Source organism: Oncorhynchus kisutch, linkage group LG2 (assembly GCF_002021735.2).
Source record: "Oncorhynchus kisutch isolate 150728-3 linkage group LG2, Okis_V2, whole genome shotgun sequence".
NCBI lineage: Eukaryota > Metazoa > Chordata > Actinopteri > Salmoniformes > Salmonidae > Oncorhynchus > Oncorhynchus kisutch.
This window is the reverse complement of record NC_034175.2, coordinates 13,071,961-13,094,900: the sequence shown is the minus strand read 5'-3', so window position 1 is coordinate 13,094,900 and position 22,940 is coordinate 13,071,961. Positions and strand designations below refer to the sequence as shown.

Sequence of the window (22,940 nt, the reverse complement as noted above, 5' to 3'; positions counted from 1 at the left end):
GCATAGAGAGAGAGAAAACTAAAGGACATCTGCATCTTCTCTGACTGACTGCACAACTACAACAGTCACCAGCTTGACTCACTCAACCAGGTGGATTTCCTTTTCCTGCTTTACTTATTTTTTTTAAACACTTTTAATTTAGATATAGTGACAGATATTTTCACTACTTTATTTTGATATTAAGGTAAGGAGACTGATATTTTGATATTAAGGTAAGGAGACTGATATTTTGATATTAAGGTAAGGAGACTGATCTTTTGATATTAAGGTAAGGAGACTGATCTTTTGATATTAAGGTAAGGAGACTGATATTTTGATGTTATGTTCAATAGGTAGTGTCACACTGCAGCATGAAAACTCATGACAGATGTGGGTTTACCACACAGAATCTGAGCTCGAAGATAATAAAAATAGAAGTTAACATATAGTCAACATGATTCAGATTCCACATTAGACTGTGTTTGATTGAGATTCAACATTAGATGACAAGATACAATATGGCCATGACAAAAGGTTAAAAAATACTGTAGTTTGTAATTGTTTTTTTAGGACTCCACTTGTATAAGGTCCATCTCCTTAATTTTCAATTACAGACTGAATGAGTAATAGTAACAACTGTTGTATCGATCTCTGGCATGTGCTTGCATTGTGTCTTGTTTTCACTTGTTTTTCACTTACCAAATGCTTGTGCAGCTGTGGTAGTTGAACAGGAATTGATGTTCCATGAGTGTGTGACCCTGCTTGCTTCAGGTCACTGACAGTCATCATAAACATGTCTGGTACTCCTTTGCATCTCAGACCTGTGAACAGACTAAGGAACAACTCAGTGTAATCAGCTCATTACTGGGGGTCCAGAGTGGGGAAGTGGTCTAAGGCACTGCCGCTCAGTGCTTGAGGTGTCACTACAGACAACCTGGTTCAAATCCAGGCTGTATCACAACCAGCCATGATTGGGACTCAAATAGGGCGGCGCACAATTGGCCCAGGTTTGACCTGTGTCGGCTGTCATTGTAACTAAGAATTTGTTCTTAATAACTGACTTGCCTAGTTAAATAGAACATACTGTATGTGTTCTAGAATGGGCATGGCTATGTCTTTTAAAGCCATAGAACACAACTACTGTATGTCTTAAAGAATGGCCCGTACAGTCAACAGCTGCCTGTGTGTTGAGGGTAGCAGCAGGGTGTATGTAGGGGTCTATGGGAGTGATAACAGATGGCTCTGCAGAGAGCTGACAGAGGAACAGTCTGCTGTGTATTATAGACCGCTTTAAATCACTGCAAACCACCTATAGCACCTAAACATCTCAACTCAGAGTGGAGTTTTGTTCCATGTATTAATAACTCTGTGGGAAGACACCCCAGGAGCAGCCAATGTTACATTTCAGTTCATAAACTGAAGGGAACTGGTTGGTGCATGTTCTTATATTCGATTGTGGACCTCCCTCACTGGTAGCTTAGGTCTGGAATGTGTTGTATACATTGTAGCTGTTGTTGCGTCTTAAATGGCACCATTTTCCCTATAAAGTGCACTACTTCGACCATTATAGGCAATAGTGTGCCATTTGGGACACAGACCTAATCGTACTGTGCGGCTATGACATGGCAACCATTTTGGGTTAATGAGGTGAAATTTGAAGCTGTGGTTTCAGGCAGGCAGGAGGTGAAATTGATTCCTGTCAGTGACAGGCTGTGTTTGTGTTTGTTGTTGTGCACTCATCCTCAGGACTGGAGGTTGAGTTGGTTGTCTTCGCAATTGTTTTACCAGCTGCTGTCTGTCTGTCCATCCGTCTGTGGGTCCCCCTGGTCAAGGATGAGGTCTCTGGCCCTCAGGCTCTTTTGCCTGCTCTGCTGCGATACAGTCCGAGTGGACCACAGAGACAGACGCCATCCCAGACCATCCGTTCTGTCCGGAGGACGCAATGACTCGGTCATCCAGTCCAACTCAGTGGGTAAAACCAGCAGAGATTACTGGTACTAAAGGAAATGTGGTGCTGGCTAAATATTGTGGTTTGTGTCACAATCAACACTATCACCAATGCAGGTCCTACAGGTTCTAGTTTTGTCACACCTGGACTACTGTTCAGTTGTGTGGTCAGGCGCCACAAAAAGGGACCTCAGAATATTACAATTGTCTCAGAACAGGGCAGCACGGCTGGCTTTTAAGTGCTAACATTAATAATATGCATGTAAATCTCTCATGGCTCAAAGCGGAAGAGAGATTGACTTCATCACTAATTGTTTTTGTAAGAAGTGTTGACATGCTGAATGCACCGAGCTGTCTGTTTAAACTTCTAGCACACAGCTCGGACACCCATGCAAACCCCACAAGACATGCCACCAGAGGTCCCTTCACAATTTGGACCCGAGGAAGAGTAATAAATACAAATACAATGGAAGATAGTGGAATGCGTGGAATATAATGGGACCTAGAGTACAATATAATGGAATATACGGTACATATAATGGGACATACGGTACAATATAATGAAATATAATGGACATACAGTACAATATCATGGAACATACAGTATAATGGACATACAGTACAATATAATGGAACATACAGTACAATATAATGGAACATACAGTACAATATAATGGACATACAGTACAATATAATGGAACATACAGTACAATATAATGGAACATACAGTACAATATAATGGAACATACAGTACAATATAATGGAACATACAGTACAATATAATGAAATATAATGGACATACAGTACAATATAATGGAACATACAGTACAATATAATGGAACATACAGTACAATATAATGAAATATAATGGACATACAGTACAATATAATGGAACATACAGTACAATATAATGGAACATACAGTACAATATAATGGAACATACAGTACAATATAATGGAACATACAGTACAATATAATGGAACATACAGTACAATATAATGAAATATAATGGACATACAGTACAATATAATGGAACATACAGTACAATATAATGGAACATACAGTACAATATAATGGAACATACAGTACAATATAATGGAACATACAGTACAATATAATGGACATACAGTACAATATAATGGAACATACAGTACAATATAATGAAATATAATGGACATACAGTACAATATAATGGAACATACAGTACAATATAATGGAACATACAGTACAATATAATGGAACATACAGTACAATATAATGGAACATACAGTACAATATAATGAAATATAATGGACATACAGTACAATATAATGGAACATACAGTACAATATAATGGAACATACAGTACAATATAATGGACATACAGTACAATATAATGGAACATACAGTACAATATAATGGAACATACAGTACAATATAATGGAACATACAGTACAATATAATGGAACATACAGTACAATATAATGGAACATACAGTACAATATAATGAAATATAATGGACATACAGTACAATATAATGGACATACAGTACAATATAATGGAACATACAGTACAATATAATGAGACATACAGTATAATATAATGGACATACAGTATAATATAATGGACATACAGTACAATATAATGGAATATAAAGTACAATATAATGAGACATACAGTACAATATAATGGAATATAAAGTACAATATAATGGACATACAGTACAATATAGTGGAATATAAAGTACAATATAATGAGACATACAGTACAATATAATGGAATATAAAGTACAATATAATGGACATACAGTATAATATAATGAGACATACAGTACAATATAATGAGACATACAGTATAATATAATGGAATATACAGTACAATATAATGGACATACAGTACAATATAATGGACATACAGTACAATATAATGGAATATACAGTACAATATAATGGAATATACAGTACAATATAATGGACATACAGTACAACATAATGGGACATACAGTACAATATAATGGAATATACAGTATAATATAATGGACATACAGTACAATATAATGGGACATACAGTGCAATATAATGGAATATACAGTACAATATAAAATAATATACAGTACAATAAATATAATGGACATACAGTACAATATAAAGGAATATACAGTTCAATTTAATGGGATATACAGTATAATATAATGCCATATACAGTATAATATAATGGAATATACAGTTCAATTTAATGGGATATACAGTATAATATAATGGCATATACAGTATAATATAATGGACATACAGTACAATATAATGGAATATACAGACCATATGTGTGTGCACATGTACAGAATGTATATTCATAATAGGTCTGTATTTCCCCTCAGTAAAGATCAAGTGAAATCAATGTCTCTCTAGGGGAATATATGGAGCATGTAGAAGTTTTCCTTCTTGTCTTTTCCCAGGATTACTGGAGACTAGAGAACTCTTTCCTCTGCTGTCAGACTGACTGACTGAGCACACAAAGTAATAATCTCTGTCCAAACTCAAAAAGAAAGAATCAACCAGACATTGTCAGAATTATGTACTACAGTACTTTAAGTAAGACCCAACTTTTGGTTTCTTGATACAGAGAGCCCATGTAAATATCAGTGTTATATACAGTATAGTAAGACTACTTCCAGTCAGAATATCTGTATGTTCCTCAGAGAGCCCCTGTAAATACTATATTAGAGTTACAGTAAGCCTATATACCGTACAATACTTCCATTAAGGCTTTCTTTGTGTTCTCCCCCACAGAGCCTGTGTAATTATCACATATAGTATGTCTGGCCTCCTGTACCTCCAGTAATTTATTTTATTTTTTACCTTTATTTAACAAGGCAAGTCAGTTTAGAACAAATTCTTATTTTCAATGACGGCCTAGGAACGGTGGGTTGACTGCCTGTTCAGGGGCAGAACGACAGATTTGTACCTTGTCAGCTCGGGGATTTGAACTTACAAACTTCCGGTTACTAGTCCAACGCCCTAACCACGAGGCTACCCTGCCGCCATGCCTATGTCTTCCCCCAGAAAGCCTGTGTAATTATCACATATAGTATGCCTGGCCTACTGTACCTCCAGTAATGCCTGTGTAATTATCACATAGAGTATGCCTGGCCTACTGTACCTCCAGTAATGCCTGTGTAATTATCACATATAGTATGCCTGGCCTACTGTACCTCCAGTAATGCCTGTGTAATTATCACATATAGTATGCCTGGCCTACTGTACCTCCAGTAATGCCTGTGTCTTTACCCAGAGAGCCTGTGTAAAGGGAAGCCCCTGGATTTTGTGTTCATCATCGACAGCTCCTGCAGCGTAGGTCCCAGCGACTACGATAAGGTCAAGATCTTCATCACCAACATCCTGGCCTTCCTGGACGTGGGGCCGGAGGCGACGCACGTCGGGCTGCTGCAGTACGGCAGCGTGGTGCAGAACGAGTTCTCCCTCAACACCTACAGCAGCAAGGTAGTCTAGGCCCAAGGGAACAAGTTAACCCATAACAACTATCGCAGCAAGGTAGCCTGGGGGAACAAGTTCATTGTCTCTGTCTCCCTCTCTCTCTCTCTCTCCCTCTCTCTCTCTCTCTCTCTCAACCCATAACATCCATCGTAGCAAGGTAGCCTGGGGAACAAGTTCTTTGTCTCTGTCTCCCTCTCTCTCTCCCTCTCTCTCTCTCTCTCTCTCTCTCTCTCTCTCTGTCTCTCTGTCTCTCTCTCAACCCATAACATCCATCGTAGCAAGGTAGCCTGGGGAACAAGTTCTTTGTCTCTGTCTCCCCCTCTCTCTCTCTCTCTCTCGCTCGCTCTCTCTCTCTCTCTCAACCCATAACATCCATCGTAGCAAGGTAGCCTGGGGAACAAGTTCTTTGTCTCTGTCTCCCTCTCTCCCTCTCTCTCCTTCTCTCTCTCTCTCTCTCTCTCTGTCTCTCTCTCTCTCTCTCGCTCTCTGTCTCTCTCTCTCTCTCTCTCTCTCTCTCAACCCATAACATCCATCGCAGCAAGGTAGCCTGGGGGACGAGTTATTTGGCTCTCTCTCTGTCTCTCTGTGTGTCTCTCTCTCTGTGTCTCTCTCTGTGTGTCTCTCTCTCTCTGTGTCTCTCTCTCTGTGTCTCTCTCTCTGTGTCTCTCTCTCTGTGTCTCTCTCTCTGTGTCTCTCTCTCTGTGTCTCTCTCTGTGTCTCTCTCTCTCTGTCTCTCTCTCTCTCTGTCTCTCTCTCTCTCTGTGTCTCTCTCTCTCTGTGTCTGTCTCTCTCTGAGTCTCTCTCCGTGTCTGTGCGTCTCTCTCTCTCTCTCAATTCAATTCAATTCAAGGGGCTTTATTGGCATGGGAAACATGTGTTAACATTGCCAAAGCAAGTGAGGTAGATAATATGCAAAAGTGAAATAAACAATAAAAATTAACAGTAAACATTACACATACAGAAGTATCAAAACAATAAAGACATTACAAATGTCATACTATATATATACTGTGTTTTAACAGTGTACAAATGGTTAAAGTACACAAGGAAAAATAAATAAGCATAAATATGGGTTGGGTCTCTCTCTCTCTCAGATATACTGTTCTTTTCTATTTACAATATGTTTATTTGGTCTTCCTAGTACAGTTGCACAGAAACAGTCTGTAACAAGAAGCCCCAATAAACTAACCCACCCACATTAACAAACACATAACTGTTGTATTCAAGGCAGATGTGGAGCAGGTGGTGAAGGCCATGGACCACCTGGCCACCGGCACCATGACCGGCCTGGCTATCCAGTACACCATGGAGACAGCCTTCACCGAGCCAGAGGGCGCCCGACCCGCCGACATGCACATCCCCCGCATCGCCATGATCATAACGGACGGGCGCCCCCAGGACACGGTGGAGGAGGTGGCAGCACAGGCCCGGCAGGCGGGCATCCAGATATTCGCCATCGGTGTGGGCAGGGTGGATATGAACACGCTGCGGGTCATCGGGAGTGAGCCCCACTCGGAGCATGTGTACCTGGTGGCCAACTTCAGCCAGATAGAGACCCTCACCTCCGTCTTCCAGTCCAATATGTGTGGAGCTGTTTTCTCTCTGTTCATCTCTCAATACTCTCATGTGCTTTAATCATTATATTGATGGAGATTCTAAGGAAATATTATTTGTATGTATGTGTGTATGTGTGTGTATGTATTAAGTACAGACCTGTGCTCTGTGATGGACCATCAGTGTGATCACCTCTCTGCACCCCAGCCTCCCACATGTGCCGGTGCAGAAGGGGTTACACCCTTAACTCCGATGGCAAGACCTGCCGCGGTGAGTGAACAGCAGCAGAAGCATAGGGGAAGGTTTAGGGTTAGGGTCAGCTACAGCAGTAGTATTCAATCCTGTGGTCATCCTGGTTCTGTAGTGGAAGACCTGTGTGATGTGGTGGACCATGGCTGTGCCCACATCTGTGCCAACATGCCAGGGGTACTCGGCTACGAGTGTCGCTGCCGGCTTGGGCAGGAACTCAACGAGGACGAGAGCACGTCTCTGTGAGATTCTTAGTTTTTCTTCTTTCGTTCTTTCTTTCTTTCTTTTTTGTAGTTATGACTAAAGTTAACATAGAACAAAAATAATGAATTTACCCTGAAAACAAGTAATTTATCTGCTTGTGAAGCTTAACCTGAATTCCAGATTTTCATATGTCCTTTCATTGCTCAAATCTGATGGTCTATTATACCGAAAACAATAAATACTTTGTTTTTGGTTTACATTTCAATCCATGGACTGGCTCAGTGATGCAACTATGCTTGACTATAGTCGTGTTCACAATCAGTTCTTTAAGCAGTTGAAGGGTGGAGGTGGAGGTCCAAGTCCACCCACATTTGGACGTGCCCCTAGATCTCTAGTGGAACTTCAGACTTCAGAGTAGCATAGGGGAGACCTCCAAGAGGAAGTGTGCTTTTTGAATCATCTCACTGTCTGCTGACATATGGGGGAGTGTGTCCATGGTATCAGAATACTAAGAAATCATAACAGACAGCCAGGGTTCCATCTGGTTTGATCTGTAGAAAGGGTTCTACATGGAACCAAAAGGGTTCTCCTATGGGGACAGCCGAACAAACCTTTTTGGCTCTAGATAGCACCTTTTTTCTAAGAGTGTATGTTCCGATGCAAATTGCACAATAAACATTTCAATTCACTTCAGAAAGCACACCTCTCGAGTGTATTACAATCCTAACACATTTGGAATATTGATTTCAGAGCCCCGTGTGTTAATCATAATCTGTAAGTGCTTAAACAAATAGGCAGAAACAACTGGTATGACAGGAAATAAAGAACATTTCAAATTAAAGGCACCTATTCTCTTTTTGACATCCTGAGAATAATGTATGAATTCAAGCCCATCTATGCGTGTTTCTACCTTTCCCCCCCAGGAATAGATTACTGTGACCTGGGGAACCATGGCTGTCAGCATGACTGTGTCAGCTCTCCTGAGTCCTACGTCTGTAGATGCACGAGGGGCTATGATCTCAACCGCGATGGCAAGACCTGCAGCAGTAAGTTCATCACTCCTCTGGTTGTATGAACTGTGTTACTGTGCTATTAACAACACTGTACTCAACTTCCCCCCTCCTGAGATGGAAGTGCCAGTACACCTCTAAAAATGGTTTAAAATATATTACATCCAACAAATAAAGCAATCAGAAACTGTTAATTCAAAATATCAGTCCCTGGAGGACTCAGCAACAGAGTGCTGTGCTCACTGCGTGGGCAGTGTTGAGGAAAACATTTGTAATGTATTTATTTGTTGAATGTAGTGAATATGTGAGTCACTGTTATATTTCTATATAACAGTGTAGAAGTGTTACTTCGCTGAAAGAATATTAGCATGCGTTGTCCCTTTCTCTCTCCTGCCTTGTTTCTATCTCTGTACCCGATGTGACTAACACCTCTCAGAGATTGACCACTGCGCTCTTGGCGACCATGGGTGTGAACACTGAAGATTAATTTTTCTGTTTTTCTGTATCTCAGTCTCACCTAATACGCAGAAATATCATTTGTATTCAACATTTTACTTAGATTTCAACATACTAGCAAGTCTTGCTTATTGACCTCAACAACTGGGTCTGATCACTTTTTCTCACGGCAGAGCTTGATCCATGTTCCCTTGGTAACCATGGGTGTGAGCATGACTGTGTGAACACTGAAGATTCATTTGTGTGTAGATATCGAGAAGGCTACAAACTCAGACCTGATAACAGAACCTGCCAGAGTAAGTCCATGGCCTGCTTCCATGTCTTCCTATCAGCTGTGTGGTAACAGATCTTTTGGACATTGCACAGTAATAAGAGGATCTTCTCTATGCATCATGCTGTTTTGGCACAATGGATTCACATCCATTTGAATTGAAATGTTAGAATGAATGTTACGCATTAATGCTTATGTGACTGAGGGAAGTTGGACTGCCTTCAAATATACACCTAACTTCCTCTTTTATAATGGGTCTGACTGTGACTGAGTGTTTTTCCATCCTGGTATTTATATGTTACATAAGTTGTGAGTTGTGATTATGAGGTCATGGTTAATCCTGATACTCCCTCTAGTCCAGGGTGTTCTTTTCCTGGATTAAGAGGAATATTCCATACCGTTTGACAGTGACAGGCACATGTCATGAAGGAAGTAAGAGTAGTCCTCGATAGGTAGATGGATATTTATGCACATTATTACCCAAGGTTGCATTAAAATGACTATGTATTTGGTACCATGAAGCCTGGAGTAGAGTAGAGAACACACATTTCCATTATTAATGAGAATGATCCTTATTACTATTTGAATTTGACCTGCACCAGGGTTGCAACTTTCACTGGGGACGGGGGACTTGTCCCCAGCACATTCTGAAATTGCATTTTGTCCCCCCCAGTTTTATCATTGGAATGTGATACAAAACGATGCAATGGTGTGCTTTAGGACCATGTGGACGCTTCTAAGCGGCCAGTAGGCTGTTTGGAGTGTTTATCCGTCTGGATAAAAATTATAATATGTCCCCCCACTCTAAAACCAAAGTTGCGCCCCTGACCTGCACACAGGTAGGTCTTCATAATGTTGGGCCATTATTGTAAAATTAGCCAGTTATTAGCCTATCAGCGACATTGTTTAAGTAATGTAGGCTAGTACATTCTGCCGCTGTCTTGCCATGGTATAGTTGATTTGGGGCGTCGTGACGACTCAACACTATTTGTCTCTAATACGGCAGAAGCAGAGTGTTCAGATGGAGTGATGGATCTGGTATTTGTAATTGACGGTTCTAAGAGCCTGGGGCCGGCCAACTTTGACCTTGCCAAGCAGTTTGTGAACAGCATCGTGTACTCTCTGGACGTGTCCGGGACGGGCACCCACGTAGGGTTGCTGCAGTACTCCAGTAAGGTCCGCACAGAGTTCATCCTGGGTCAGTATACCGGTACGGTTTCTTACATCGTGTTTGCTGAACTTGATCTGATTGCAGAGTCATTTAAATAGCCTTTCATAGAGTACCATCTTCTCTTAAAGGAGTCATTCATCCACTTCCTTCTGACCTTTGACCTGCTTCCCCGCCCCAAGGTATCACGATATATGCACTTGGTGTTGGTAAAGTCATCGAAGAGGAGCTCAGGGAAATTGCTTCCAAGCCAGATGATAAGCATTTGTACTATGCTGAAGATTTTAGCAACATGGGAGAAATTACAGACAAATTGAAGTCACGGATATGTAAAGGTACACAATGAATAAAACACACTCTAAAATAACTTTCTTATTAAAGATCCATCACAGCTACACATTATTTCTCACACTTTTCCTGCAGTGCACAAATCGTCTCATCTTGAATAAATGATCAAATCTATAATTACAAATACTAAAACAAAAATGCCCCTAACCCCATCTAACGTCTTAAAACGAATCTGATTGTTTATGAAGGTGGTGCTTATAGACTTCCATATAATTTTTTATACTTAAGCAATAAGGCCTGAAGGGGTGTGGTATATGGCCAATATACCACGGCTAAGGGCGGTTCCTATGCACTCCGCATTGCGTCATGCATAAGAACAGCCCCTAGCCGTGATATATCGACCATATACCACAAACCCCCGAGGTGACTTATTGCTATTATAAACTGGTTACCAATGTAATTAGAGGATTACATACACATTTTTTGTTGTACCCGTGGTATACCTCTGATATACCACGGCTGTCAGCCAATCAGCATTCAGGGCTCGAACCACCCAGTTTAAAATGTGTGTTAGATCGATTTTCTCTCATGCACTGCATTTCAGGAAATATTTATTGAGGAGCCGGTAAGTACTTTATGTTCAGGGGAAAAATGCTGTACATCTCTGCCACCTGCAGGTGATTTTATGAAGTACAACAGCAACCATACAATTGGAGACCTATCATTGTACAGTATATTGTGAGGCTCTGGGAATGAATAATTGTATTGCACTTGATCTGTGTCAGTATGTTCCTAAAAGACAATCCATACGGCGTCTGTCTGTGAACAGAGAAACCCTCCCTCAAGATATGTGTAAGTGTGAGAACATGATGCTCTTCCAGAGGCAGGTCAGCGAACAGCTTAGGAGACTGACCCAGAATAATATCCTTTACAGCTCTGTGGTGGTGTGCATACTTTAGATAAGAGCTTTAATATTGCCATGACATTGAATGCTTTACAAATGGTACCCTATTTACTGTATGGTGTGCTACTTTTGACCAGAGTCCCATCAGCCCTGGTCAAAAGTAGTGCACTATAAAGGAAATAGGCTGCCATTTAGGATGCAACCATACGAAATAGGCTGCCATTTAGGATGGAACCATTATGTTTAAAAATGTGTTTAGTTTAAAATCAATAACTTCCTTAATGTGTAAATACTTGATGTTGTGTCAAAAAGGATGGAGACCCTTGAGAATCAGCTTGGACACAAATGAAGGAAGGACAAAGACATTGCTTTCATCTGTTGGTCCTCAACGGATTCTTCTCAACTGGCCTGCGGTGCAAGGGCTTTACTAAACTTCAAGGGATAACTTTAAGCTATTTCAACATGCTCCACTGAAACATAATATGGCATATTTTTTAAAGTAAAATGTTATTTGGCAGATAACTGCAATTTATAGATCCAAATATAACTCATATAAGATACAGTACAACATTTTATGACAAATCAAAGTAAAATCACTTTGTATTTCAAGCAAAATGCTTTCTATTGCTGTTGATGTGAATAAAATCCCTGTTGATCTTGCTTGTATTGTACTTTGTGGAACACCACAATATGTCACAATGTTTTCAAAGATTGGAAGATCAGATCATCTGTTAGATTTGGATTGAACCTGACAAGGTTTTTGTATAAAACAGAAACACACATAGTGGTCTTACTGCTACAATTTTCAATGCACGTGAATCCTGAATTATTGAAACATTGTTTGTCCTGCTGCATAGATCTAGGTTAGAGTCAGCCGCTCCTTTTCCCTCCCTGATAGATCAAGCTTAACTATATTGTGAACCCGGCTGTCAGGTCTCTGGATAACACACCGCTAGGGGCACGTCCCAAATGGCACCATATTCCCTAGACAGTGGGCCCTGGTCAAGGGTAGTGCACTAAATAGAGAATAGAGTGCCATTTTGGATGCACGACACCAAGCCTTTTGTCTTCCTCTCCCGTCCCTTTACAAAGGTCATGTGTTTCCTGGCCAAACACCAGGCTTTGGTGTTGCTTACAGATACGTGATCAGAATATCAAACCAGGGTGTGAGATGAATTCAGAGAGGGTTGGAACCTGTTGAAATAGGTCCAAGTGGACCTGTGCAGGGCAAGAGCAGCGGGTACACGACATGTTCCAAAAGTACGTGGACACCTGCTCGTCCAAAATCATGGGTATTAATATGGTGTTGGTCCCCCCTTTGCTGCTGTAACAGCCTCCACTCCTCTGGGAAGGCTTTCACTAGATGTTGGAACATTGCTGCAGGACTTACTTCCGTTCAGCCACAAGAGCATTAGTGAGGTTGGGTGAATTGCCTTGGCTCACAGTCAGCGTTCCAATTCCTCCCACAGGTGTTTGATGGAGTTAAGGTCAGGGCTCTGTGCAGGCCAGTGAAGTTCTTCCACACCGATCTCGACAAACGATTTCTGTATGGACTTTAGTTTTTTCATACTGAAACAGGAAGTAGGCCTTTGTGTCGCTGCTCAGCCATAGAAACCCATTTAATGAAGCGCCCAACAGTTAGTGCTGACATTGCTTCCAGCGGTAGTTTAGAACTCGTTAGTGAGTGCTACAACATAGGACAGAATTTTTATGCACTTCAGGCGTCCGGTTTCGTGAGCTTGTGTGGCCTACCACTTCGCGGCTGAGCCGTTGTTGCTCCTATATGTTTCCACTTCACAATGACAGCACTTACTGTTTACCGAAACAGCTCTAGCAGGGTAGACATTTAACAAACTGACTTGTTGGAAAGGTGGCATCCTATGACAGTTCCACATTGAATGTCACTAAGCTCTTCAGTAAGGCAATTCTAATGACAATGTTTGTCTATGGAGAACACATGGCTGGGTGCTCGATTTTAGACACCTGTCAGCAGGTGTCCACATAGTTGTAGATATAGTGTCGAGTTGTCACATGAGAAATATCAGGAAAAAATGAATTGTGACCAGATTTGATACAAGAGAGCTTATTTCTTGCATGTCGCTAGTCGTGTTGGTATGTGACAAGCCTGTCTTTTGCTTCCATTCAACAAAAAAAATACTTCCCATATCAACCTTTTGGGTTGATGAATACACACATTTTATTTAAAATTACAAACCATGTAACAAAAGATTACAAACCAAACTGACCAGATGACATTAACAGTAAGCTGGTAAGAAATAAACACATTTAAAACTTCAAATGGTTTTGCTGGAGACAGCCAGCAAACCACTTAGCAACCGTTGCTCTTCTTTTACCGTCATAGTAATCACACAATAGAATTTACAACCAGAGGGAAAACATTTTAAAACAGTTAATCAAACTAAAATCTAAAACACCAGTCCTCCTCCTCACCATTAGTGTTTAAGAAACCAACCCCTCTCTTAAAACACATGCACACGTTATGAAACAGACTAGCATTTCAGATGAATGATCAGCAACTTAAATTAAAATGTTGTCTGACTTTGATCAGAGAGGTCATGGAGCATGGAGGTAATCATTTTGGAGCAGCCTAGAGCGCAACACACCAAGCTGCTGCATAGTGAAAAACAACCACTGATCCGATCAAAACAACTAGCTGGTAAAAGGCTGCTACCCCATTCAGCTAAATGCATTTTTTATTTAACCTTTATTTAACTAGGCAAGTCAGTTAAGAATTTGCTCTTATTTTCAATGACTGCCTAGGAACAGTGGGTTACCTGCCTTGTTCAGGGGCAGAATGACAGATTTGTACCTTGTCAGCTCGGGGATTCGATCTTGCAACCTTCCAGTTACTGGTCCAATGCTCTAACCACTAGGCTACCTGCCACCCCATGTCTCTTAAAATAAAAAGTATCCAACTTTCAACACGGCTGCATCACACACACTGTCTGGAGACAAGGGACCGTTCAAACAACTTACACGAAACAACTCAACGCTCAATTAACAAGTTGTATGGGGAAAAACTTTGCTCCCAAGGCCCACCAGTAAATGTAGATTATCACTTATTTTAAGGGGGGTCATTTTCATCTTTAAAGTCTAATATAATGAGCATCTCCTTGCCTTGAGACAGTTATATGCGGGGTTGGTTTGAGTCGATTTCAGAGTCCTATATTAACTGAGAATGTTAGCTACAGTGCAGAGGTTCAAGATGAGTTGAGCTCACACTTCAGTACACTGGCCGTCAGGCCTTCGCGACCTCACACTACTGCTGCTGGAGGCCTCAGCCCCAGGGGGGGACCTGTCCTCTGGGCTCTCCCCCAAACGCAGTCTCTGCTCCCGTGGATCCACTGCCTCCCCATCACCCTCATCGTCGCTCCAGTCCCCAGAACCATCCACAGAGGTGTTAGGACCAGATGACATGGAGGGTGTAGCAGTGGCCTCTTCTTCCCCTTCCTCTCCCTCCCCAACCTCAGCCCTCTCTGGCGCATCTGTGGGACTGATGTGGAGCAGGGCCAGGGTGTCCTCCAGGGAGGGGCTGGTCAGGCTGCCAGGCTGGCCCCCCAGAGAGGTGGGAGGCCTGGCAGGAGCAGACAGGACTGTGGAGGTAGCTGGAGATGCTGCAGCCTGCTGCACTGCGGCTGCTGAAGTATCAGCCCCGTCTGCAGAGTTCCCTCTCCCTGCCGCAGCGGACCCCTGCGCGCCACCCTCGGTGTCCAGACGGAGGCCCGCCACCCCTTTCTTGGGGATGTCCACAACGTCCCGTTTTATCTTGCGGCGGCGGCCGTGCTCATTGCGCCGGTACTGCACCATGTTCTCCAGGTCGGCTACGTACAGGAACCCGGCTATCAGCATCTCAGCAGTCTTCTTGCCCTTGGAGAAAGCGTCCTCCAGCTCACGACTGGTCCTTTCGTCATACTGCCACCAGCCATTCCTCCCCTCATAGTACCAGGCATTGTCCCCTGTGGCACCCCACCCTCCGGTCTTAAGCTCTTCGGGGGACAGCAGAGTGGGGTGCTCCAGGAAGTCCTCGGGAACCTCCTGTCTACAGAGAGCACAGCGCTTGCTCTGCCAGGACGCCCCTTTCACACACAGGAAGCAGAAGACATGGCGGCAGGGTAGCTGGACAGGGTGGACACAGCTCTGCAGGCAAATTGCACATTCTGGGACAGGCAGGGCAGGTGATGAGCCACTGGAAACAGTGCAGGCAGAGTCACCACTCCCCTTCTTACTGGATGGGAGCGAGCTCACAGTGTGGTCAACCTCACCACAGCTAGCCATCCTTAGGAAGTACTTTGGGGGGGGGGGGGGGCAAAGAGACACAGAAAAGGATGTTAATGTGAACTACGAGCATCATAGTTGTCAAATTAAATCAACCAATAAACTGCTTTAACTTGTTCAGTGTATTTAGCTACACACAGGGCAGGTAGATATTCTGTAGTAGCTACTTACTGTGATATCTGCTAATGTTGCCAATGTAGCATTAGGCTTATTGGTGGTTGTTCAAATGTCTCACTGCCAAAAGGAAACAAAGGTTAACGGTTAATGACTTTTTTTAATCAATAGATGAACTTACGATTCCGGGAAAGTAAACAATACGGGAATGACAATAAGTCAATTGTTTTCAGATAACTGAAAAACTATTTATATTTGATTATTTTCAACTAAATGAAATCGGTCACCATGAAATGACCGATACACTAGCTAGTTAACCTGTTTGGGCTAGGAGGCAGCATTTTCTCGTTTGGATGAAAAGCGTGTCCAGAGTCAACTGCCTGCTACCCAGTCCCAGTTGCTAATATATGCATATTATTAGTAGATTTGGATAGAAAACACTCCAAAGTCTCTAAAACTGTTTGAATGATGTCTGTTAGTATAACATAACTCATACGGGGTGGCAGGGTAGCCTAGTGGTTAGAGAGTTGGACTAGTAACCAAAAGGTTGCAAGTTCGAATCCCCGAGCTGACAAGGTACAAATCTGTCGTTCTGCCCCTGAACAGGCAGTTAACCCACTGTTCCTAGGCTGTCATTGAAAATAAGAATTTGCTCTTAACTGACTAGTAAAATAAAGGTACAATTTAAAAAAATTTAAATGGTAGGAAAAAACCTGAGAAAAATACAACCAGGAAGTGGGAAATCTGATGTTTGTAGTTTTTCAACTCTTGGCCTATTGAATACACAGTGTCTTTGGGTCATATTGCACTTCCTAAGGCTTCCACTAGATGTCATTAGTCTTTAGAACCTTGTTTGATGCTTCTACTGTGAAGTGAGGGTAAATGAGAGGGGATTGAGTCAGAGGTCTGCCAGAGACCCACGAGCTGGTGACGCGTGTTCATGTGAAAGGTAGCTTGCATTTGGAATACTGTGCTAACAAAAAGGAGATATTTGGACATATATTAACTATCGAACAAATCAAACATTTGTGGAACTGGGATTCCTGGGAGTGCATTCTGATGAAGATTAAAGGTAAGTGAATATTTATAATGCTATTTGACTTCTCGTTGTTCTTGTTGACTTCAAACACGGCGGATATCTTTTTGGGTTGTGTTGGTCTCTGAGCGCCGTACTCATTGATTATTGCATGGTTTGCTTTTTCCATAAAGTTTTTAAAAAATCTGACACAGCGGTTGCATTAAGTAGAAGTATATCTTTAATTATGTGAATAACTTATATCTTTTATCAATGTTTATTATGAGTATTTCTGTAAATTTATGTGGCTCTGTGCAAATTCACGGGATGTTTTGGAGGCAAAGCCAAATGTAAACTGAGATTTTTGGATATAAATATGAACTTGATTGAACAAAACATACATGTATTGTGTAATATGTTGTCCCAGGAGTGTCATCTGATAAAGAATATCAAAGGTTAGTGATACATTTTCTCTCCATTTCTGCTTTTTGTGACTCCTCTCTTTGGTTGGAAAATAGCTGTATGGTTTCTGTGACTAGTTGCTGACCTAACAATTATATGTTCTGCTTTCGCCGAAAATACTTTTTGAAATCGGACACTCTGGTTGGATTACCGAGAATTTTCTCTTTAAAATGGTGTCTAATATTTGTATGTTTGAGAAATTGTAATTATGACATTTCTGTTGATTGAATTTGCGCCCTGCAATTTCATTGGCTGTTGGTGAGCTAGCGGAACCCCGTTCCTAGACAGGTTAACAATGACATTTTGGCCCTTATATGGCAGTTGGCAACCAACTTGAGGTGCATTACTGCAACCGACTGAAGTTTGGACCTAAGTTCATCTTCAATTCACCCAAATAGGACCAATTATACTATTTTTGCGCCTGGTCACGCAGGTGCACCCGAGCAGTGTGGGTGCAATGATTGAATAACGTGTACATGTATTTTGCAAAGCTTGCGTACACGACTGGTTTGATCAGCATGTAAGTTCTATTTTATCACCTGGCTACGCAGACACTCGTTGACCTGTGCAAGCAGTGTGGATGCAATGATTTATTAACAGATTATTTTGTTACCCTTTTTCCTCCCCAATTTCGTGGTAAACAATTGGTAGTTATAATCTCTTCTCGTCGCTGCAACTCCCGTACGAACTCGTGAGAGGTGAAAGTCGAGAGCCGTGCATCCTCCGAAACACAACCCAACCAAGCCACACTGATTCTTTGAAACTGTACACCTGGCGACCATGTCAGCGTGCACTGCTCCCAGCTCACCACAAGAGTCACTAGTGTGCAATGGGACAAGGACATCACTGCCCCTAACGATGCTGGGCACATTGTTCACCGCCCCATGGGTCTCTGGTCGCAGCCTGCTGCGACAGAGCCTGGACTGAAACCCAGAATCTCTAGTGGCGCAGCTAACACTGCTTTAGACCATTGCGCCACTCAGGAGGCCCTTAACATGCATGTCTGAATTTATTTTGCACGCAAGCGATGTGAGCAGTATGGTCAGTATGTGAGCTAGCTAACTGACAGGACCTGTATCGCGATACTCGAAACAAAACATTAAGCAGATTTAACTTATTTTGGAAAACAGCCCTAATGTTACAAACAAAACATTATGTCATCCAGTGTCACTTATTACCCAGTGTAATATTTTATTTTCCAAGCTATAGCTATTAAAAGGACCAACGAGTCGAGTCTGCTTCGTTAAAATTTGCGCCATGGAAAAAAATATCGTGATACAGTCCTACCAAAAACGGAAGACAGCAAACGTTAGCGAACAGCAGTTCCCCCCCTTCCTTCGAGGATAAACCACCGTTAGCCATGTAACGTTATCTAACTAACGTTGGCTAATCTCCGAGCTAGCAAACTCAACAGCATTCTCATTTACATAACATTATCGTAGCGAACTATGACCACAATATTTTGATATTTTCGGTGACGGTGTTATTCGCATTGAAAAGGCGACAAACTGACGTTAACAGACTAGCTAACTTTGATTTGAACTAACGTTACCCACCCCCACGAGGAATAAAAACAACGAGACATGTTGTATCCAAGTATCTAGGACTGACAACGTAGCTAGCTGACGTTAGCTTGCCGTCTCCGTCGACAAAGAAAGCCAGAGCTCGTCACGTCTCTCTCTTAGCCGAGACTGTAATTTCGCATGTTAGATTTATCGGTCATTGTGCGCGTCTTGTATTGTTAAATATTACATTGACCTTAAATCATACACATTTATCTAAATTAGCTGCATAGCGAGAAATGTTAAGTTAAACTCACCCGTCTGTTTTCCGCAGCGTAGTAAGTCTAGCGTATTTAGCCTGTTAACGTGATGACTACCTTAATTGTACGTAATCACGCACAGCACACGCACATTACAATTTTCTCGAATCAGCGGAGAAGTGCAATATGAAGTAATTGCAGACCGCAATTCGGGGCGTCTCTTAAGGTGGGCGTTCCTTGATATTAGAAAACGCCCATTTGTGTATACCATTGGTCAATCCGTAGATGTTTAGTTTTTCAAAAAACCTTTATTTAACTAGGCAAGCCACATTCTTATTTACAATGACACCCTACACCAGTCAAAATGGTGGTCACACCAGAAACGGGCTGTTTTTCCTGATCCACACCCCAATTTTTATTTTATTTTTAAGTTATGTGATCAGATGTAGGTCTGTATTTCCAGTGAAAACAATGGTTTAGGGCCTAATGAATTCATTTCAATTGACTGATTTCCTTATATGAACTGTAACTGAGAAGAATCTTTGAAATTGTTGCATTTATATTTTTGTCCAGTGTAGTTACACACACAGCACTGTTACCATACAATGTTTTCAACTTGCATATTTGATACACATTGACATATATGATCACACTGTGTATGTTCATTTTTACAGTAATTATTATCCAACATGTCCTCACCTGGGATTTGAACTCAAAACCTCTTGGTTCATGATATTCTGATATGCCACCATGTCTGTGTCAATTAATCTGATTTGATTAATTTATTTAATCAATATTAGATTTTTCTGTATAGGGGAACCCTCGTCACACTGGCCTGTGCTGTCTCAGCCACAGGGAATATATACCTCCATATTTTATATTCCCCGTGTCAACTTCTTCGATCAATTCCTGATCAACGGGCCATCTGGCAGCAAAGGATTGGCAAATCCCGCTGGGTGGATGAAATATGTGCATTTTGTTGACTTCCTGAAACATTTCATTGAGCATACGAAGTGCTCAAAGGAAAAGCCCTGTTCACTCCTTCTGGACAAAACCACAAGTCTCTTCTGTCCAGTGACGGACTCAATTATGCCAAAGAAAATGCCATAATTATGCTGTAATTCCCACCACATTGCTCTTGTCGGGTTCAACCCTTAGACAGGTCTGTCTACGGGCCACTAAAGATGCACATCAACACCGTGTGTGATGCCTGGATGAGGAACAATGCCGGGAAGACAATGTCAATTTATGACATTCCAGGCCTTCCGGGTGGCGCAGTGGTTAAGGGCGCTGTAGTGCAGAGCCTGCTGTGCCACCAGAGACTCTGGGTTCGCGCCCAGGCTCTGTCGTAACCATCCTCGACCGGGAGGTCCGTGGGGCGACGCACAATTGGCATAGCGTTGTTAGGGAGGGTTTGGCCAGTAGGGATATCCTTGTCTCATTGCACACCAGCGACTCCTGTGGCGGGCCGCAGTGCACGCTAACCAAGATTGCACGGTGTTTCCTCCGACACATTGGTGCGGCTGGCTTCCAGGTTGGATGCACGCTGTGTTAAGAAACAATGTGTTGGGTTGTGTATCGGAGAGTTGTAGCGATGAGACAAGATAGTAGCTACTAACTATTGTTGTAATCGCCTACTCTCTGGCTGCAGGCCCCTTGAACATTCAGGCTGGCTGGGGTCCAACCTTTCAGATCGCCCCATTCAGAACCCAACATGCCAGGCCCCAGATCCTGCCTATTGCGAGCTCAGACCTGCCCAGTTCTTATGCCACACCATTCCAGCCCTGCCTATTGCAAGCTCAGATAGCAGACTACCAACTCCTGAGGAGATCCAGCTATATCAAAAAGCTGGCCCCTGAAAACCAGCTTGCAAAGGAAGAAAACAGCGCAAAACTGCAATTCTAACTCAGTGAAAAAAGAAAAATGGTAGAAGAGTCATCATCAGATGAAGAGGAGTGCTTCTGCCTCATCTGTGTGGAGCCATTTCCAAACAGCCTTCCAAAGGAGACCTGGGTGAAGTGTGTGAGATGCAACAAATGGGCCCATGACGTTTGCACCTCAGACCAGGCAATTTATGTTTTGCCAGAACTGTGACTCTGAAGATGAGTCTGATTAGTCAGATACGGATGTACTCGTATAGACTGTTACAAAACTGTGCATTAGTGTGTTCAAACACCTCGTCTGATTTGTTAAGACTTGTGGCAGACCAGGGGGTTGAGTCAAAACCTTTACACAGATCAGACACGGACAGAGTCCGTGAGGTGTTTATTCTAATAGGTGTTTATTCTAATAATAGTTCAAAAGAAAAGAATAGGTCTCCACCATGAGACCCTCTCAGGGATACCATCTTCTTGGCTCCTGGTCTTGCTGTATCCTGTGGGGATCAAAAATGAAGTAACTCCTGTTACCTCCGCAACCGTCCCCAACTATACGAGAGTCCTTTCTTCCCCCACTCTCTCCCTGTGTGCTGCCCATCTGGCAGCTTTATGGGACTTGCACAGCAGGTGAGCAATCAGTCCCAATTTGTCAAACAATTAATTATTTGTGTTCTTTTTTTGTTGATAATCCAATGTGACAAATTACCCGACGTAATGTGACAATTTACCTGCTTATGGGGTAAATTGTCACAAGTGCACACTCTCTATTTAACGGTCTACAACTCCATACTGAAATAAGGTAAGAAGATGTAATGAATACAACATAAGTGCCCAAGACTTACTTCTTTCATTTGGTATACATTTATACCATTGTGATGTATTGTCCCCAGTAAATGTTAGACAGCGTGAGAAGTGTGACAACATACCTCCCTCTCCCCTACATTAGACAATAACATGCACAATGCAATCATGTATGTCAACACGTGTCCAATATGTTATTAACACAGACGTGGTGGCATAGCAGGAAGATTGGTATGCTGTGAACCAAGAGGTTGTGAGTTTGCACAATGTAATCAGGTGTCAAATATGTCATTTGAAAACATTGGATGTTAAAAGCACTGTGTGTGTAACTGTTTCTACAGCCTTTTTCTGTTGGTCAAATAATACTTTTTTAGTTGAATTAACATATGAGACAAAATTGAGCAAACACATTTTAAGACCCACTGAATTTTTGCCTACCTTTCCTCATGTTGGAAAACTAAAAATGAAAAGCTGAGTAAACCAAAAAAAAGGCTGTGGAACCAGTTACTTAATTATTCATATTTAGTTACAGTGTTTAGTTTTAGTTACAGTGTACCCAGCCCTTGAGTTCTCAATTGAATGTATGGACAACAGCTGGATCAACGACTACAGTCCCAACACTCGGTTTTAATGTTAAGAAACGTTATTAATCCTTCTAGCAATACGGTTTTATAAACCCTTGGAACTTAACTCTCATGTAAGCGAGAAAGATTATTTCAATTGTATTCTTATTCAATTAAAAAATATACACTTACTGTGAGCAGTTTTGCAAAGTTGCACCTGGATGTTTTCACACACCACCTCCGATAGCACACTTCCTCTCATCTTGCGCTCTCATTTCTATTGGTCCATTCTATTGGTCTATTCCATTCCACATTTCCGACTGGATCGCATGTATTTCTCAAAATACAACTGGGTGCAACTGTCCTAAACTGCGTACAGTAAGTGTATCTTTTGGATATAATAGAATATTTCTCGATTATATGAAAGTTAAATTCCAAATGTTACCGAAAGGGTATTTGCATTTAGACAGAGCATTTGGCCAGCGTCGGGCCATTCCCCTCACAAGGCTAAACGGGACATACTAATGGCTTAATGTAATGTAATGGAATT

General features: G+C 42.0%; 2 protein-coding genes and 1 long non-coding RNA gene across 7 annotated transcripts; 2 read left to right on the top strand and 1 right to left on the bottom strand.

The window, feature by feature from the left end:
* Positions 1 to 1,812: 1,812 nt before the first annotated feature.
* On the top strand, positions 1,813 to 7,214 carry LOC109901076 (matrilin-2-like). Its single transcript, XM_031791106.1, has 3 exons — positions 1,813 to 1,951; positions 5,194 to 5,402; positions 6,624 to 7,214. Exons 1-3 carry the CDS (start codon positions 1,813 to 1,815, stop codon positions 7,029 to 7,031), a joined length of 756 nt encoding a protein of 251 aa, XP_031646966.1. The 3' UTR covers positions 7,032 to 7,214.
* A 1,406-nt stretch (positions 7,215 to 8,620) lies between these two features.
* Positions 8,621 to 11,517, top strand: LOC116353328 (uncharacterized). Of its 3 annotated transcripts, XR_004202659.1 has the most exons (4): positions 8,621 to 9,979; positions 10,147 to 10,350; positions 10,491 to 10,643; positions 11,426 to 11,517. It is a non-coding gene; the product is annotated as an uncharacterized LOC116353328 (long non-coding RNA). The 3 variants fall into 3 exon arrangements; XR_004202660.1 differs by lacking the exon at positions 11,426 to 11,517 and having other exon boundaries at positions 10,147 to 10,338; positions 10,491 to 11,006; XR_004202657.1 differs by lacking the exon at positions 11,426 to 11,517 and having other exon boundaries at positions 10,491 to 11,006.
* Positions 11,518 to 13,666: 2,149 nt separating this feature from the next.
* Positions 13,667 to 22,683, bottom strand: LOC109907565 (E3 ubiquitin-protein ligase rnf146). Of its 3 annotated transcripts, none has more exons than XM_020505614.2 (3): positions 22,583 to 22,683; positions 15,968 to 16,030; positions 13,667 to 15,808 (listed from the first exon to the last, which is right to left on the bottom strand). In XM_020505614.2, exon 3 carries the CDS (start codon positions 15,794 to 15,796, stop codon positions 14,738 to 14,740), a length of 1,059 nt encoding a protein of 352 aa, XP_020361203.1. In that variant the 5' UTR covers positions 15,797 to 15,808; positions 15,968 to 16,030; positions 22,583 to 22,683; the 3' UTR covers positions 13,667 to 14,737. The 3 variants fall into 3 exon arrangements, with proteins under 3 accessions (XP_020361203.1, XP_020361196.1, XP_020361212.1); XM_020505607.2 differs by lacking the exon at positions 22,583 to 22,683 and adding an exon at positions 19,207 to 19,322; XM_020505623.2 differs by lacking the exon at positions 22,583 to 22,683 and adding an exon at positions 18,944 to 19,212.
* Positions 22,684 to 22,940: the final 257 nt, after the last annotated feature.